The 12,795-nt window shown below is 42.5% G+C and overlaps 1 protein-coding gene across 1 annotated transcript in view; it reads right to left on the bottom strand.

Moving 5' to 3' along the window:
* MPZL1 (myelin protein zero like 1) overlaps window positions 1-12,795 on the bottom strand; it is a gene marked incomplete at both ends in the record, with an annotated part of 34,253 nt that overhangs the window by 7,181 nt on the left and 14,277 nt on the right. The window contains 3 exons of the mRNA XM_080363751.1: window positions 2,909-3,041; window positions 7,144-7,357; window positions 10,662-10,822. Coding sequence (XP_080219877.1) covers window positions 2,909-3,041; window positions 7,144-7,357; window positions 10,662-10,822 — 508 coding nt within the window. The remainder of the gene's footprint in view (window positions 1-2,908; window positions 3,042-7,143; window positions 7,358-10,661; window positions 10,823-12,795) is intronic.

The following is a 12,795-nucleotide window of genomic DNA, read 5'->3' as shown; positions in this document are numbered from 1 at the left end:
AGCAATTATCTTCTAACTATAAGCCAAATAGTCCCAGTCACTGAGGCAAGTGTTATACCAGTGCTACCGTTAGTGTAAACACTTGCAAAAGCCACCCACTCTCCATACCAGACTACTACTTCCTACCCCACTCCACATTAGTTCTCCTCCTGCTTTTAGTTAGGCTACAATCCCAAAATAATTCTGCCCACTCACAACAGACACTAGTCTCTGGCATAATTACTTTAAGAGTCACACGTGACATGTAAGCTATGTGCTCAGATACAGCTACTTGAATATCTGATCAGACAAATCTTGTATTTTAAAGAAAATTGTCTTGTGGTGAGAACCAACACCCCTAAACAAAGGTTGCCAGTTTTAACTCTCTGTTTGCCTCTTTCCATCCGCTTAGAGCTAAGCATATGAGCAAATTCCCTTAATGTCAGTAGCTTTTGGGTAATGCAGTAATGGGCCCCTAAATAGTAGGTTTACCTCCTCATACCCAAGCACCCAGGGAAGAAAACTAGCCAACTCCTTGACAGCAAACACAGGAGTCCCCTTTACCACCACAGCCCTCTAAACACTGGGCATCCTCTCCCCGCCATCTTTCCAGACAGACAGTGTACAAAGCAAGTACAGAAACAAACAAATGAGGACAGCGACATTAAGCAGACCATCTCCTCAAAGGGCAACCATTTTTTATCCTATGGTAAGCCTAACCATTGAAGACTTAGCTCTTCATACATGCAGCAGTAAGAAAAAAAAAAATACTGCCCCCAGCCACCACAGCAAGGAGCTTCTACTGTCTCAAAGTAGGGGCAAATTAGCCCTTCTGTTACCAAAATAATGTAGTCATTAATGGTTTGGTTTATTCACGAAATTCCTCAGATCTACACTATCTAAAAGTCATAACGCAGGTTTAAGTAACTAATGCACTTAGATCACTGCAAGTTTGAAAACACCCGAATTGCCTGAGCCAGAGGAACACTTACAGGGAACTCACTCTCATTTTGACACAGAAAGGGCTCTGAATTTCCTGTGCTTTAGTCAATGCACTGGCAAGTTCCCTGTTGGAAGAGATGGAGGGACACCATCTGGGACAAGAAGAAATCCCACCCCGGTTAGACATGAGACAATGAAACCCAAGCACCCAGTGAAATGCATCATCCCTTTGCCAACAGATTCCAGCACAAATTACAGTGAAGTTATGTTAGCAGAGAGCTAGCTGGTTAGTCAGCAAAGGAAGAGGAATGTGTACACACACACACAGAGGTATTAACAGCAACCACCAATTTGATTAGTTACCATGGTGTCTAGTGGGACTGGAAGAGAAGACCCAGCCCTGCTACATTCCCAATCTGGCGTCTATATCAGGATCTCTGTAAGGAGAGGAAGGTAAGCAGGATCCGATCCCAGCACACCAAAGCAGAAAGGAAAAAAACAAAACAAAACACCAAAGTCAGAGCATGAACGGAGACCGTGGCCATGCAGGGGTTCCAGATGCCGCGCAGTGCCCCAGCCCACCTCAGTTCAAGGCAGAATGGTTAACTAAGAGTAAGGGTATCTCACCACCACCACACACTGGGTTAGCATCATGTAGAAGACAGTCCGTAAGTTTGGTCACAGCACACTTGGCTTCTCTTTACACGTCATGCAGAGCTGGCATGGTCAGTGAAAGCAGTATTTAAACTTCAGAGATTACTTTCCCAAGAGAGTAGTTATACCTACTACAAGAAACTACAGTGCATAAACTATTGCTCTAGGCTCAGCACTAACTCGTGTCCTTCAGCAGGAAGACACTGGAGGGCAGGTCGCTGAGAAGCAAGGCAAGCAGACCACCTCACGCACACTGTTGGTACATGACGCTGCAGGCTTCTCCTCAGTTTTTAGGGGAAGAGGACATGCAGAAAGGGAAAATCAGGCTTTCCACACAATTTTGAGCACACACAGCCACCTTTGCTGTATTTAGCCTTACCGCTGGGCAATAGCCAACTCACTTTCCCTAAGCTCTCCAACTAGGAAAACAATAGGGCAAAGTTTAATTTAGAAATTCCCACAAGTTTATTTTTGGAGCTATTTTCTTTTATCCCACAGGCAACCCAAAGAACCTGCAGGAAGCAGGAATATTTGTTGGGGAAAGAACAGGAGAAAGTTATAAGCTTGGGGTTTGTTTCTTAGACTACACATGCAATTTTCATTCTTTCTCATAGAAGCAAATTACCAGCTAACTAGAGAGAAGGAAAAAAAAGGAAGCGCCTCCCCCACCAGCACCAAGCTCCATCACCATAGGACTCAAGTCTGCCTTTGTTAGGTCTTGTTGCTTTTTCATATGATCACTCAAAGATTTGGGCTTCACTTTGGAGTTATCCTCCTAACACTGAAAACCTTGCAGGGATGGTAACAGTTAACAAAAAACAGACAGTGAATGAGAATGGATATAGAGTGGCTATTCCTCCCTTACTTTGAAGTGTGGTGATGAATGGCGTTTTGGGAAATATACTCCAGGCTCAGAAGCCAGACATCGGTAACTGAAAAACCCAGTCTTAATCTCAACACACAGCATTCCTTAAAAGTGCACGTGTGGCACTTTTTCTTTGGGGGCCAGGGGTGGTAGGGGGAAACAGGGCTGGAGGGAAGGGGAGGGGAACAGACTAGGGGATCTTGGATTAAATGTTCTTAGGGCATACATGCTTGTGGCTGGGGATCAACTCCAACATTTAGTGATTTTCAGGTGCAACTCACGGTCAGTAGTTTTTTTTCCACGCACAGTACAAAGATAATCACCATGTGTTCCACATGGCCATACCCTATCTCTAGCCACAGTTACCAAGACTTGGCTGAAGCAACTCCTACCCCCCTCTAAGCCCTCCCCCTCTGATCCTGCTGCTGTTCCTCACATCATCTACAGGTGAGGTGGGAGATCTCTTACCCAGAGTATCGTTTTTTAGAGTTGTTCTTTCTGATGACAAGACACACGACAATAGAGATGAGCGGTGAGAGACCTGTAACCGTACCGATGACTATCCCTGCCACCATGGCAATGGGGAACGCAGGCAGGCTGTCTGGGGAGAGAAGGGAGAAAACATTCAACTCTTCCGCATACCCTGTTTAACAGAAGTGCAAAGCACAAATGTTCTTGACCTTGGATTTGTTTAGAGGAGAAGGCACTACTGTAATATCCAGGAATTATAACATGCAGCCTAAGTGGCAGTGATAGCAGGCAGCCAGCAGAATAATGTATGAACAGAGCACACACCAAGAGTGTTCTTAATGTCACTGTCCTTCAGAAGAGAGTTAATAGTGAACCAAGAATGTTTACATGTCAAGGGAACACAAGTGACACTGAGGACAACCCTGTCTCATTTTGTATCATCTGCCAATTCCCAGCAAGGTCAACAGGAAAAAGTAGGCACACTTGAAAGCAGACTTGAGCATAGCACATCGCTAACCACCTATGAGCACTTGAAGGCTTGGTGTTCTCTGGGTAGCATGCAGCAGACAGCCTAGTTACCACCCATGACCACTCTTAAGACTCTGGTGTTTCCAAATAGATCTCTATAGATTTTTAGAGAGTCTTTCTTTTCCTTCTTAAGTCAGGTTCACTGTATGATACTAGAAATAGGCTTATAGGAACACAGTACCTCTTTACTCACGTTTTCCCCAATATTGTTCTAGGGGAAGGTAGGCCAAGAAAGAGCAGCCAGAAATAAAAGCCAATCAGAGAATGAGTCCAAAAGACTTACAAGATAAAGAATACACAGACTACCTTTTTAGCTTTTCCCACTAAGAAACAAAGTGCCTCCCCTTCCCCCACATCATGTTTAATGCAAGAACCATCTTAGACCAGGGCGTTTCTTACAAGACTCCGTGCTACACTAGCTACTTGCACCAAATACAAGTGAATCAGCACAAGATCCAACAGGTAAAACATCATACAGAGAAAAAATCTCAGATACCTGTATCTGATTATCACAGAATTGTTGAGGTGGAAAGGGACGTCTTGAGATTGTCTAAGCCAACCCCCCAGCTCAAGTAGGGTCAGCTAGCACAGTTTGTGCAACACTCTGTCCAGTTTGGTTTTGACTATCTCCAAGGACGCGAGACTCCATAACCTCTTTGGGAAACCTATTCCAGTGTTGAAACATGGCAAAAATATGTTGTCTTATGCTCAGACGGAACTTCCCATGTCTCACTTCATGCTCATTGTCTCTTATCCTGTAACTAGGCACCACTGAAGAGATTGGATCAGTCTTCTTTAGATCCTATCGATGTATATAAACACCTGGTAAGAGGATCTCCCTGGGCCACAATTTAGAGGAAGACATCCCTTCTTTCCAGAACCTTTCAGCAGCTCAGAAATCCATCTGCTCTTAAGGAGGAGAGTGCTACAAATGGTCATACTTTTCAGGTACATAAGACTGAGAATGTGTTTGAGCCTCATGCAAAGATATAGAAGTTTATTTTGAGGCATATAAGAAGTATGAGTTTCCCAGTTTCTGTGGTTTTTCACCTTTTCAAGTGCAGGAAGAACTGTCTGCAAAAGCATCAAAACAGACATGCACTTCTCTTAGCAGAACAGCTGTTGGCCATCTAAACGAGAAAAAACACAATACTCACCCTTTTTCTGAGCAAGAAGTAAGTAGCAATCCAAAACTATAGTGCAGAGTGTCTGCTGAAAGAGCGATATTAAAAATTTGATAGTTTTGTCATTTCTTGGACTCAGGTGGGGTTTTTTGGTTGGTTGAATTTGAATAAATGACTGCAGTTGTCTTCTGTTGACAGAGGTTTTTAAGAACGTATTTAAAAATGCTACTGTTCACATGTGAAACTTGAATCTGTATTTATTGCTTCTCAGAACATGGTCCAACAGACTATAGGAAAGCTCACACCATTTTACTACCACATTGCTCAGCTGAAAAATGTCTCCCTACCATGTTTTTATTTTTCAGCATTCCACAGGTACATTAATTCCTGATAAGTACTTGTAGAGCAGCCAATGACTTCATTGTAACAGTCCCAGCTACATAACCAACATCAGCTCAAAGCTAACATTTAAGTTAGTAGATTAACAAAAGCCAAAAATCCAGCCTTTCAAACACTTTTCACTAAATATCACTATAATTCCAAGAAACTTCCATTTTGACTGAAAGCGTGTATCAGTTTTATGAAGCAGGCAGGAAACTGACGTCTTCCATTGCTGCTAAGATTTTCGTAGGACAATCCTAATTTTTTCCCCACATGAGAGTTCAGATCAAAGCTGGACCACCTCCAGATAACACAAGCTGTCTTGAACGCTCTCTGTTACAAGTAGGGGCAGCCTAATGTAAGGACTTTGAATTCCCTAGAAATTTCTGTCATTTAGATTTTGAACAGTAGTCCTTTCCCAATTCAGATGCACCCATGAAAGAACAGTCTTGCTTCTCATGCCTGCCAGCAGCTTTCTTCCAACACAGCTTGTGGCACTGTTTGTGCAAACTCTACGTAGAAACTGCACTGAAAAATCAGCTGAGTTAGCCAGGGTTGGCACTTTTGAACAGTTAAGCCAATCCAGAATTTATTAAATGTTTAATCCAAAACCTAAGGCTCATCAAGCATCTATAAGATCATTTAAACATGTAAAGTATGTATGTGGCTTTGACATATGATTCAGAACAATTACATGTATACATAGTAAAAAAAGAAAAAAAGCACAAGAGTCAACATACACTACTTTGAACTGAAAAAAATTCTCCAGCCTAGTTCAGGATGAGTTATAACATGCTCCAAGAGCAGTACTTTCAGGTAAGGTCAGAATGCAAGACAGCATTACACCTATAGCTTGAAAACCTGTTTTCAAGGTCTTCCTAAGAATTTGAAGACAATTGTTGCAGCATTTTTCTGAGGACAAGAAGTATGTCAATTAAAGAGTTCCTTTCAGAAATGGTGAGATTCTCTTGTCCAGATGCTCCATCTTTGGGGAAGCCGGCATGCAAGTCTGTTGAAAAATATCAGCTGAATTAAGGTCTTGAAGTCAGTCTTCATTTGCTTAACCTGGATCAAAATCTGAAGAGCCTTTGCCAACACAGCCTGACTTTACCAAACCAGCAGTTGCTATACTGCTTCTTCACAGAGATTGTCAATATATTTAAGAAAATAAACTGACCCTATTTTATATAGACTGATTCAAACTTCCAAGAAACAGAAAACTCTAAGTGGTGGCAGGACCTCCAGAGGTCCCATCCAACTGATACTGTTCTCTGAAGAGAAAGGTTAGATATAGACCTTGCCTAAGTACACGGAATGACCAGGGTACACACCTGTTATAGCAGCATTATCATTCTAATTAGAGCATACATGCAGGTATCTTCCCTAATATACCAAAATCTAATGGCATAGTTCCATGAGCACTACCATTTATGAATTCAACATTTATTCTTGTCCTTATTAAATATAAATTTGGAAATTTGATCACTCTAAGAACCATTTCATTGTATGAACACTCACACTTGGCTGACCTCCAGCTTAGCTAGAGGCCGAGAAATAAAAAGCCAAATTGACATACAGAATCTAAGTGCTCTTGAACTCTGATCATTGCTACCAAATGCTAATCAGAAGCCTTAAATGACTGCAAGTAGCCAGCCCTTGCAGTTCATAAGGGTCACCAGGGATACCATAAGAATATCTGAGTAAAAGAGATTGAATGCACATCCAACACCTTTGCATTGAAGACAGTAGCATCTCACTGCCTGTCAGTACGTGCTCAGGCCAGATTATTAATTCTGTTTTCCAGTATAAATATCAGATGGATTCCAAAAAGAAGAGTCTGCCACTTTCTCTCCTTGCTCCCCAGATTTCAAAAGTCATCCTAACCCTTGATGTAGCATAACACATTAAAAAAATTAATAGGAATTTGAAATGAGAAGATGGGTTTTCACCAAAGCTTCCATCAGCTTTGGCTAATACTTGTTGAAAGTATAGGAATTAGGGGGTATAGAAGAAAAGGGGATGACATTCAGTTTTTTTAACAGCTGATAGAACATTGGTTCAATTATTAGGACCTGGAATAAGAGAATAAAGAAGACAGTTGTTCCCTCCAGGCTACTCCCCCACCCCCAAGAAACATGATATAGACACAAGCAGGGGAAGGGAAAGGAAGGAAAGAAAAAAATCATATAGGGTGAATACCTTTCTCCACAACTCTAACTCGGATTTCTCCTGGTTTGACAACAATGTCAGGTGGGTTCTTGACATCACAAATGTAAGTGCCGTTGTCCCGGAACTGCATGTTTGATATACTGATAGAAGCATCTTTCTTGTTAAGATCTCCAGCCCAAGTGATCCTGTCTTTAAATGGAATGTCCTTTCCAGGGTATGGCTTTCCATTAAAGTAATAGAAAAACTGTAGTCAAGGAAAAGAGGATATAAGAACAATCCAATTAGTGATTAGAGAGCTATCATGCTTCTCTCACTATTACAGCATTCTCCCAGAATTCACTGTATTATACACAGCTAGTATTTGAGATTTATTTTTCCTCCTGCCTCATCACTTTAGTCTAGCTTGTTGCCTCTCTATCACACAGCCACTCTATGACTTATACCTCAATCATACCACCGCAATAGATTGCAAGTTACAGTTTTCTGTTGGTTGGGTTTTGTGGTTTGATTGTTTGAGGCTTTTTCTCTGGTTTTGGCGACATGGGGTTTCACAGAAAAGGAGGAGGGGGAAAGAGAAAAAGGCTGGTAACCTGGGAATAATTCAAGAACAGTTCTGGATGACAGCTATCTTTCAGGCACAGGAAGCCTTCTGCATCCTAGTAGGAAAAGGATACCAAGTTTCCTATATTGTGTTTTGCTGTGTGTTACCTGAAACTGCAGCACAGCTAAATTAACACGCAATACCCTCCTTCCTTCCACCCCACCAAAAAAAAAATGAAAATCACATGAACAATTTAGAGTGTACCTAGCTGTTTTCCAGAAACCTTCACAGTGACTAAATATAACTGTTTCCCATTTTTTTGGGTGACTAAGTTGCCCATTGGCCCTGCACTCCCTAGACATGACCAAAACTCCTCAAAGAATAAACCTGTTTAGTACAGTCTGAGGGGAAAGTGTGTCTTTCCTTGCTATACCTGACCAAAATCAGAGTTTACAGTAGTAGAAGCACACAGACCTCTACAGGACAACTCTATTTTCAGACTTATAGGATGTTTGAACACTGGCCATTAACCCTAAGAGAGGGATCAAGGCTGTATTGCAGGAGCACGTTTGTTCTTAATTTCACATTCTGAAAGAAAGCAGGACAATCTTAATTCAACCAAACTCTCTTCAGTTCAGTCTCCAGAGCACAGCTAAAGAAATTTAAGAGAACATTTCAGCTTCCTCTTTCTAAAGCCTTCTTTTTGATGCAGTCTCTATGCCACAGAACAGACTGCTTACAAGTCAGTCCTCTTTCCTTTCAAATCATCTCTCATCTCTTTTCCTGTTCCTACCCTTGGTCTGAGGTTTGCCATTCCAACATCCTTTCTATCAGACAAACACTCTGAACATCAGGCCTGATCATTCGGCAGCACAAACCTTATCCAGATCAGATATGTGCACACGACCATCTGTTGTGTTGCAGACAATCTGACACTTATTTGCTGTCTACAGGCTACTACAAATCCAACAAGGTATCTCATCTGGCAGGAAGCCTGCTAGGACACAGCCATCTGTAAACATTTCAGAGGAAATCTGCATCAGTTTGAGGTGTTTCCAGCTGGATTATAACCTTTAGCACAGAGGCACAGCATTACCACAGCCCTGCACATGGGGTGGGGAGTCATTCAGCTGGAAGTCTAGAAGGCAAGACACAGATCCCTTAGCCCTCTAGGTGTCCTTACCTGGGGGAGGAGAAATCACAAAGTAAAATATGTCCTGAAACAACAAGCTATGTGATTCAAGTCACCCCATGCCTATGATTAAGTGATTCAACATGAGACTTCTAAAGCTGATGGGTTTAGACTGGTTTAAACTGATTGTGAAACTCAGCTGTCATCAGGTGTTTCACTCACATAGAGATATCTCTATAACCTGGGTATGTGCAGGGGGGAAGATGACAAACAGGGGAAGCTTTGAGTCAGGTGAGCCTCACACCATGGCTACAAGATTGCCAGTGCTGATTCTAAAGAGCACAGGACCATCCTTTTCAGAAGCATGGACTTAGCTCAGACGTAAACTGATTATGAAATTCATCTTTGAAATTAATGCCCATCGGGCCATGTAACTGACATGACTTGGGTTCATAAAAAAACCAAAAAACATCTTCCCTCTATACCTTCCCCAGCCCCTCAAAAAAGACAAGAAATTAATGCAGGGCTGCTTCTGCTCAAAGATAATTTGTTTTTCTCTCAGTAATGTCAATAACTACATCTGGGTAGAATGTCGAAATTGACTTCACTTCAAAAAAAATGGTACTTCCTGAAGTTGCATTTCTGCAACAAGGAGTTTGGCCAGTGATGCAGAAAGGGAAAGGCAAAACAGGATATATGGTGGATATTTCTATGGGGAGCTGAAAATATACACACGGATGGCTTCTTTTCACCTGTCCTGTTCAACACTGGCAGGAAATATGCCCTACTTCCTTAAGCTTTTGCCCACCTTCTGCTTTGGCTTCCCAAAGAGAATATCTCCCTTTTCAAAACTAAATATTTATTCACTGAGAGTTCAGAAGCTGATTCTTCAGAGCTCTGTATATTGAGCAAGATACCCATACGCTCTTTTGGATCATCTCTACTCTGAGCATTGGAGGGCTTCTAGAGTTTAAATCATCTCATGCCTGCAGCAGAAGGAATGAGACAAATACTAACAGGCTGAGCAACCTGCTGTCCCCACATCTTCCCTACTATCCCAGAGTCCCTTGTTCCGCCTCCTCCAAATTCTGGCTCAGGGCAGGGCATAAGAGGGAAGTAGAAGTGTCAGAGAGCTCAGACTCAGATGTGCACAGCTTACACAACAGAGGAAGAAGACAGCTAACAACATAACCAAAGCCTGTCTGTCCCATTCTCCATGTGTCTGTCCCATTCACCACAAAACCTTTGAAGGTTCATACCCACACTTGGGCTCAACATAAAGGGAATCAGTGATGGCAATTATTATTAGCCTAAGTCACTTGCTACACTGATTTTTTTACTTGTCAGATAACTAAATAGGAGGATATAATCATGTACTGATTTGAACAATTTGATTCTGTTCTGAAATCAGGGAGACTGGTCTTATTTTAAGCCCTTTCAAATAGAGGCTAAACAGTATACAAGCAGAAAATAAGCAACACACATAACACACAATGTAACACTGTAATAGTGGTAATTCAAATTCTGTCACTGCTATCATTCACTGTACAGCTCCACAGCTCATTTCATGTGCAAGAGGATATAGAACTTTAAGATTCCTAGATGCTCTTCTACTTCATAAGTACATCATACCGCACCAACACCCCTCTCTTCTGACCAACAAAGTACATTTTACAGGTGTTGCACGCTCCAGCCTTTGCAGATATCTAGCAATACTAAACTCTAAAAAAGCCTCCTTAAAATCAGATGGAGATAAGACACATGGAAGGAGGCTCCAAACTGTGTTTGCTTGCTCCTCAGAACCAGCTAGAAGATCTTTTGCCCACTTCTCACAGCCTCCCCTCCCAGGTTTGTTCCCCTGCAGCCGTTCCTTACTGATATACGAGTTGCGGCTCCCTCTGGTTGAAAACTCCAAGAAACAGATGCTGCACTGCTGATCACTTCCACAGATGTAAATGTGCATGGAAGCTTTGCGTCTGTCCCATTCTCCACAAATATCTCCTCCGGTGTGTTGACCTCTACTGCTGATACTTTGACTGTATGAGAAAGGTAAAGAGAAGAAAGAAGGAGAACAAGCGGCATCAGTGCTGTTTCCAGAACCAGGGAGTTGAAGTGGTAACTGTTCATGTCACATTGCTGGTAAGGGGAAAAGAAAAGAGACATCAACAACTCCCACAGCAAGTGCGTGCACAGACATTGCATCATACCCGCAATACAAACAAGTCTAGAGCAGGCCCGTTCACTTCTCTTTCCTTGTATTATCTGTTACAGGATGCTTTCCATCCGCAGATGTTTCCTCTGCAACAGTTTGTGGAAGTCAATTCTGTGGTGCAAAAGATGAGTTTCAAACTCTTTCCTACCAGCTGCCAGCAGACATTGTAATAAATAAGCCCCAAGGGAGGAACTAACATCTTGGACACAGCTATTACTCAGTTTCCTCTCTGGCTCACCTCTCATTTTCCATCTCCAGTTGTTCTCAGCTGTAGGTAGAACAAAAGCTCACCTCCAGAAAGCTCTCTGGCTCCCAGCTACGGCATCTGCTTCTGCTCTCTGGCATGCTGCAAGGTCTTCATGTGCAAGACCTCATAAATAATCACTCAGCCATAGTTCAGAAGCATGAGAGTAGTTTAAATATTTTCTGCCATGAGGCTTATTCACAGTCAGAACAACAACCAGACCACAAACGCTCCCCAGATTTAAAGTAATCAAGGTTAATATTGTGCTTGTACTGCTAGTTTTCCTACAGAGTAAGTGAATTCAGCGTGATTTGAAAAACTTGAACATATTCTTTATCTGATACTTTTTAAAGTGCAAAGACACTCTCCCTGTTCAGATTTAAGCAGAGATACATCTGCACATTCACTCAAGTTCATGTTAAGAAACAATGTTTGAGCTTGTGACATCACAAAATGTCTTTCAGCATTTGTATCACGTCCATGTGAAAGCAAAAATTTAGTAAAAACACTGTGGGTAGGTGCACATGTGATGTGCACCCAATAACTCAAATATAAGTTTTGATTTGCATTCAACCATGGTTTTCAGCACAGAGGTGGTACTAGTAATCTGCTTCTGACCACATGATTCTGTTTCTGGGCTATAATATCTTAAATTGAGGGGTTTTCCTCCCTTATTTTCCTGCTCGTTCAGTATCTTAGCTTTGAATAAACTAGCTCCTAAAGCAGGCAAACTCAAGAAAAAGACCGCAGAGGACAACAGTTAAACAAACAACACAGTAAGAAAAACTCACCTATGTCAGTCCTTTAATCATAGGGTTTATGCTTTTAGTCAGTAAGAGCTACCAGTTCAGCAGCCTTCAAAAGCTAGATAGGAAGGTTCTTTGAAGTGATATGATCATTGTAAGGTGTCACATACATGGCGCTAAGCCTCATTCCTCAAGAAAACAAAGCTCACGTGAGCCGTGCCACTTCCCATCTTCCTGTCTCGCCCTGAGATGACCAAGTCTATAGGGCAACTCCATCTGACCAGCTACGGCACAGGGGCACAAATACAGGAGGCAGCGGCAGCCGGCCCTGCAACACAGACCTCCAGCCAGCTCCGGAGCTGCACATCAGTCAATGAAATGGCTGAAGAATGAAAGAGATGAGAATGCCCTGGCCACCTGGGTACACCCCACAATCACTACGCGCATGTCTTGGTAGGAGCCGCTGCCTCTTGCCCGACCAGCGCGGCGAGCCGGGGAAAGGCAGACCACATGCCCAGGGGACAAGGAACAAGCATAGCAGCACTCCAGGGGTGGGAGAATTAAGCATACCGGTTTAATTACATTAACCAAAAGCAGAAGAAACCACCATTCATTCACTTTGCCATCGAGAGTCCATGCTGTTCCCTTCTTAAACTCACTAACTCCTCAGTCCCATCATGTTATCCCTGGCCCCTCAGACTTTCCTGCCATCACTGCTCTCATTCCCAATGAGCAATAGTGCAACAGCACCCTAAGGGAGGCGGATTTTCATCAAGAGGTTATATCAGAGCTTCCTTTCTCTTGTAC

Source organism: Nesoenas mayeri (assembly GCF_963082525.1).
Source record: "Nesoenas mayeri genome assembly, chromosome: 1".
In the NCBI taxonomy this organism is placed as follows: domain Eukaryota; kingdom Metazoa; phylum Chordata; class Aves; order Columbiformes; family Columbidae; genus Nesoenas; species Nesoenas mayeri.
Note: the sequence above shows the minus strand (reverse complement) of the source record. Positions and strands in the feature narration are given on the sequence as shown.